The sequence below is a fragment of the Phaseolus vulgaris genome, chromosome 4, assembly GCF_051622355.1.
Source record: "Phaseolus vulgaris cultivar YP4 chromosome 4, ASM5162235v1, whole genome shotgun sequence".
Taxonomy (NCBI): Eukaryota; Viridiplantae; Streptophyta; class Magnoliopsida; order Fabales; family Fabaceae; genus Phaseolus; species Phaseolus vulgaris.
Genome location: NC_143501.1, coordinates 4,224,678 through 4,231,582, shown reverse-complemented (window position 1 = coordinate 4,231,582; position 6,905 = coordinate 4,224,678). Strand labels below are relative to the sequence as shown.

The 6,905-nt window shown below is 29.6% G+C and overlaps 1 protein-coding gene across 1 annotated transcript; it reads left to right on the top strand.

Annotated features, from left to right (window-relative positions):
• The first annotated feature begins 2,769 nt into the window (after positions 1-2,769).
• LOC137836845 (type I inositol polyphosphate 5-phosphatase 8) lies at positions 2,770-6,610 on the top strand. The gene is made up of 7 exons (XM_068645606.2): positions 2,770-3,256; positions 3,376-3,466; positions 3,642-3,752; positions 3,937-4,494; positions 4,787-5,050; positions 5,870-6,053; positions 6,225-6,610. The coding sequence occupies exons 1-7, from the start codon at positions 3,145-3,147 to the stop codon at positions 6,321-6,323; spliced, it is 1,419 nt and encodes a 472-aa protein (XP_068501707.2). The 5' UTR covers positions 2,770-3,144; the 3' UTR covers positions 6,324-6,610.
• Positions 6,611-6,905: the final 295 nt, after the last annotated feature.

Sequence of the window (6,905 nt, the reverse complement as noted above, 5' to 3'; positions counted from 1 at the left end):
TAACTTTTTAGTGAATTTTATTGAAGACCTTCTTATTTATTTTTAAATAAAATAACTATAATACCTTTTATATGAAACCGTAAGCGATTTTTATACTTTAAATTTTATTATATCAATTTTTAATTATTATTATACATTATTTTAATTTTTATATTTCTCTTCACTTTTAAACATTAATATATTATAAATTTATTATAAAATATATAAATTAAATTCAATAATTTTTTTTATAAAAGTATGCGCAACACAACAATTGTTTCCACCATTATATAGTAAGTTTATTGATTTTGATAATAGTTTTTAAAAAATTTATAAACATATCTAATTGTTTTGTAGGGTAGAATATATAATAATAATAATAATAATAATAATAATAATTATTATTATTATTAAACTCTAAACTTTCATTTTCTGCTTACTATGGATTACAGCTGTATATATTGTCCTTCGAAAAGAAAAAGCATGAAACTCATCCATCAGACAGCTTCAAATTTATAAAAATTCATAAAAAAATTATCAACTTTTACTTTTGAATAATCGCTCTGAAAATATATTTTATACATAATTATTTCTACTTGTATGAACTATTTAAAAGGATAAATTTCTCACTGTATTTATTCCTTTATTTTAAGTAAAAAAGTAAAGTAAATTCAGGAGAAAACAATAAATATAAAAAATAACAAAGAATCAATTATAAAGTATAAATAATTAATATTCAAGATTAAAAAGAAGCCTTAATGTAAATTAAAAAACTAAAATTAAAATTGAGAGTTTTAGAATTTAAAATTTTAATGTAAAAAAATTAACAAGAAAGAAAACAGCCAATTATCTTTTCAAGGAAATGTATAAAAGAAAAATGAAGAAAAAGAGAACATTAATTACAAGTAAAGACTTGAATTTATAATATAAAAGTTAAGAAATTATTGGTATAATAAGTTCAAATTTTGAATGTCTGAATCAAAAGTCCAAGTTTTATTTATTTATTTATGTGTTGAAAATAGTTGTTGAAAATAGTTATTGAAAATAGTTTATAGAGAAAGTGATGAAGTAGATTTGAGTTGAAGCTACCCAACCACATCACTGTTGCCTTTCTTCAACTTCAACTAACCACCACGGAATTTTCCTCATCCGTACCAAATGCATCACTCTTCAAATGTACACATTTTTTTTTAAATTTTAATAATAATAATAATATAATATTAAGATTAATAATGATAATTATTATTATTATTGTGAATGAGATAATATCTAAAGATATATCGTACCATTTAACTCTGCAATGAAACCACAACTCAAAAGTCAAACTCTATGATAGGCTCTTAATTTCATACAATTCTTTAGACCTTTTTGGGAAAATGATGCTTTTATTCATTGCATGCAGACATATTATATCATATATGCAAATAATAATACATACAATACAACATGTTAATATATATGTATGTATTCGTATTAACAAGTTAAAAAACCAAAATGAAAAAAATGACCCATTTATGCAATTTAGCAAGTGAATATTCAAATTCTATCAGAAAATATCAAAACCTTTATTGTGGTAGTTATAAAATGAAGTTTCTTATAAAATGTATTTAAGTTAATGTTGATGCAAAACTCATTGAATTTAAACCACTAAAAATACATGATTAATAAGTGGTTTTGACCTTCACCTTTGAAAATAGTATTAAATTAATGTATTTTTTCTTAATTTGATGTAGATAATATTCATATATGAAATACTCTTTTTGTTTTGAATCTAGACCATTCCATTTATCACATAAATTTCATAACCCACATGAAGACTTATTTAGTAACAAATCTCTAACTTAATCTCAAGAGTCATATCTCTTAGGATCTTATTTCAAGATTATCATTAGATAAACTCCTCTGAAATCATTGACTTATTCTTAATATATGACAAGATAAAAAAAAAAAAAAAAACATCTCAAAGCATGTGTAGTGTACTAAAAATTATTGTATTAGTATACTTTTCCACAAAATAAGGAATCTATTCATCATTCATAATACATACATCACACATGCTTTTGAGGCAGTTGGGAGTGTTAGGGTTTTTTTAATTGGTACCATTAGTGTTGGCAATTGGAGACTCTTATAAATTTGTTGTGTTCAGAGAGAATTATATGTTTCTATGATCTATATATGAGTTTAACCATCCTAGATCATATTTTTTTTTTACCAATAAAAAAAAATACATTACACAATTGTATGGAACAATGAATTATTTTTAAAAAGTGGTTTCAATAACTTAGAAACACAAAGGAACATTTTCTTTGAAGAAAATCTTTTGAATACATAGTTGTAGTGTAGGTGGGTAGAGGGAGTTCAAGATGTGAAATCCTTATTGAAAACAATCTAGGACACAACATATTACGATGTAACAAAAACAACATATTACATAATGATGTTCATATAAATGGTATATGAGTTAAAGACAAGATATATCTGTGATGCATAACCAAAACAACCTGGACAAGTAGTTCTGTTACCATATCTGTGAGTGAGAAACAATGGAAAAGCAAGAGAGTGTGCTGAAGTACAACAACAATAATATTAGTAGTCTTCATTCGATGAACAATGGTCCAATTATCCAAACAGAGGGAGAAGCTAGAAACATTAGCTAGGGTATACAACATTATTTGACTTAACATGCAATAATAACGAAACAACAGCTATGTCACGTAGATATCCATGAGACATACGTGACCAGCACCACCTAACGGGGCTCTAATAATCAATCTAATGATGGAACCTTTTGAGGCCTATATCTAACTTCTTCTTCAATTTTTATGCAGATCATTTATTGCATCATGCACCTTTACTCTCACCCTCTTCAACTCTTGCAAAATGATTCTTCTTACCTATGTTTCTCTTCAGTTTTGACTCAGAAAAAATAATATATACTACTACTGCAAAAACTGTGTGTTGTTAATTTTCTTCTCTTGTGTTTAACGATCAAACCACTAGATTAGCCCCTTCTTAAGCCACCCCTTTTGTCTCTTCCTCTTGTTGGTTTAGTTCTGAGGGCGATTAGCACTATAACCCTTCACATATCACATCAAGTTGTCATCTTGGAATTGAATTTGTATGTAAAAGGAGTTTTTCAGAAAGAGGGTACCCTCCTTTCTTGTCATGGAGGTGGAGAATCAGAAGTCAAGAAAGTATCAAAAGCTACGCAATTGGTTCAATAGCAAGCAAAAGGAAGAAGATAGGCCATCATCATTCAGTTTGAACGAGATACAAGGTTCTTATGTGTTTGTGTGTGTGTTCCTTATGTGTGTATGTATATATATATGCTCTTCTTCTACTTTCAAAGACTAGAATTAATCAAGGGGGTGGTGCATGCACCATTGTTAATTCCAGATGGAGCAGAAGATCAGAGTGATGACTATGAGGGCAACCTTTCCCTTCGTTCATTGGAATTGGATCCATGCATTTCAACAAATGAACTAAGGTAAACCAATTAATTACAATATATATGTATATTTATAAAATCTTCTGGGTGGGTCTCTGTCTTGTGAGATAGTATTAATTGTATGTGTGTCTATATATAGTTCTTCCTATTTGACTCAGATGTTAATGTAATGGTTTTAGTTTATGTTTTTTGTTTGTGACATGTATATTTTCAGGATCTTTGTTGGTACTTGGAATGTTGCTGGTAGATCTCCTGTAGGAAGTTTGGCTGTTGACTTGGACGAGTGGTTGAATCTCAAGAATGCTGCAGACATATATGTTCTTGGGTGTGTATATAATTCTAAATTTGAATAGTTTCTTAAAAAAGTGTAACACCCTTATGATTATGTTACTTTTTTAGTTAAGTCACAAATTGGCCTAATTTATTTAGACAAAATCTTCAATTTATGTTGTATTTGATTAGAACTTTTGTACCTCTGAAGGTGATGAAAGGTTTTGGATCTTGTGCAGGTTTCAAGAGCTTGTACCTTTGAAGACCTTAACTGTGATAGGGGCAGAGGATCCAGCTGTGGCAGCAAGCTGGAACCAGTTAATAGGAAAAACACTGAATGCCAAGTTTGGATGCCCTTGGATGACACCAGTGCTGAATTCTTCATCCCTCTTATCATCATGTGATGACAACAGTTACCAGTATGTGGAGAATCCAAACACCAAAGGTGGCAACAAGAACAATGATAAGTACACACTAGTGGCCAGCAAGAAGATGGTTGGAGTGTTCATAAGTGTGTGGCTGAGGGAAGAGGTGTTGAGGAAGTACAGTGTCTCAAATGTGAGAGTGTGTTCAGTGGCATGTGGGGTGATGGGGTACTTGGGAAACAAAGGATCAGTGGCAGTTAGCATGTCAATTGAAGGGACAAGTTTTTGTTTTGTAGCAGCACACTTGGCATCTGGTGAGAAGAAGGGTGATGAAGGGAGAAGGAACCATCAAGTAGCAGAGATTTTTAGGAGAACCTCATTTTCTAGGACCACAAAACACCATCATTATCCTCTAACCATCTTAGGCCATGAGTAAGTTTGTCTCTACCATGCATCACTCCTTTTTTTTCCATTTTCCTATGTACTGTTCTAACAAGTCATTATTAGTATTTTCTTTTGCTTTCATTTTTCTTATCTTGAATTTGTTTCCTCCCTATTTTAATCCACTCAGAAATTTTATTTCCTCCCTTAATATCTATAGAATTATTGACATGAATGTATGAACATAAATATGCAGAAGAGTGTCACATCACATCAGTATTTGTATTACATATTGGATAATGAACCAAAACTGAAATATGTTGCATTTGAACTCATGATTCAGCCGAATATTCTGGTTTGGGGACCTCAACTATAGGCTATACTTGGAGGACAATTTTGCTAGGAATTTGATAAGGAAGCAAGATTGGAAGGCTTTGCAAGAGTTTGATCAACTCCAGAAAGAACTAGAAGAAGGTGGAGTATTTGAGGGTTGGAAAGAAGGTGACATAGAATTTGCCCCCACATATAAATACTCATCCTCCACAACCAATAGATACTGTGGTAGCCTCCCAAACAGATCAGGGGAAAAACAAAGAACTCCAGCATGGTATGTACATAATAATCACTCACTTATACTTGTTTTTTTTTGTTCAGGTATATAAGCCATGAATTTCATATAGTGAATTTGTTGTGTTTTATAATAAGGATTAAATATGTTTTTCGTCCCTTTATTATAACAAGAAATTGATTTTTGTTTTTGGTTTAAACTTTAAACGTTTTTGGTTTAAACTTTAAACCATTCATGTGTTTGTAGTTTGTAAATGATTAAAAAGAGTTCCTATGTACGTGGAATTGATTCAATTTAAGATTCTGCTTCATCAACCCATTGAAAGTAATTACAGTGGATATTAGTCTGCAATCAAAACAACAACGAATTTTGATAAAAAAACTAACAATCATTTCACATACAGAAAGATTAATTTCAATCATTTTCATACTACAAGTACCTACATGGTCTAAAGTTTGAATTAAGAACGAAAACCAATTTTGTATTATAGTAGTGAAACACTTTTAACTCTTATAAAAATTATCTTGAAAATCACCTCAATAATAATTTTTATTGATTCACAGTCAGTATATAACCACATACTCATACCCTCTTCATTACTACATCATTTTGCAAATGTGTTCCACAATTGTGTAGCTTTAGTTTATCCCTTCACTTCACATTTAATGTTTAATGAAAATATTGATAATGATACAATCATTCTGCAATACTCTTCTGCACCATCATATTAATATACAAAAGATTAAGCTGATTAATGGATTGATGATAATAAACAAACTAAAATCACTGTTAAGTGAATTTGTCTGCATGATTAAAGAAATTTAAACAAGTGGTGACTGATAAATTATATGTGAGCAGGTGTGATAGAATTCTATGGTATGGCAAAGGAGTGGAGCAACTTAACTATTTTCGAAGTGAAAGCAAGTTCTCTGATCATCGTCCAGTTTCAGCACTTTTCTCTACACAGATTGAGATCAAATCATCAAGCAGAGGACTTATGGAGTTGCATAATGTCCCCCAAACACTGTTGAACACCAAGAATGTAAGTTCTCTTTGCTCTTTTGTAACAGTTATTATTGTTTACACCAACCAAGGCAAAGTTGAATAGCATGTTGTTAAGGATTGGTGTTGAAATGATGTTGGCAAAATCAAATTAACTTGTATAAGAAAAGTGTTGATATTGTGATTTCATGATTTCCATTAATTGTGGCAGGGGATGAACAGGGGAGAAGAAGATGGAAAATCTTCCTTGTTGTCATTGCTAACTAAGAATGTAGTAGATGCTAACACAAACTTTGGATTAAAGGGGTGACACAAATTTTCAGATCATGTTCATCACAGAAATGACTCATAATTGCTCTTCTTCCCAAAACCCAACATTTTTTTGGATAACAGGATTTGGAAGGTTGTTATTAGGATTCAAGGGATGGTAAGAACAATTGTTGTTGATAATGAAGGTGGATTATAGGTCTAATATGAAAAGTTTCAAGTTCCAACTAAGAAAAAATCACAATATAAATATTGTAGATCATACTGATGTAATTGATCAGAAAGTAATGCAATCTCTTGAAAAAAAATAAAATGATTTTAATATTCAAATTGAAAGGTGTCTATATTATTATTGATTTTTATTTAATAATTTTTTTTATAAAATTAATTAATTAAGAGTAATTGTATAATCAATTATATATTTATTAAAGTTAATTAATTAAGAGTAATTGTTAATTAATTATATATTTGTTGAAGATTTTAACCTTTCGTAGTATATTCTTCCTAGTGTGAATCAAATCTTCTATTATATATTTATAATATGGATACAAACCTCACAATATAATATTAAAGTGGAATTAGAATTAAATTATTATATTATATTATATGTGACTATATAACTTCG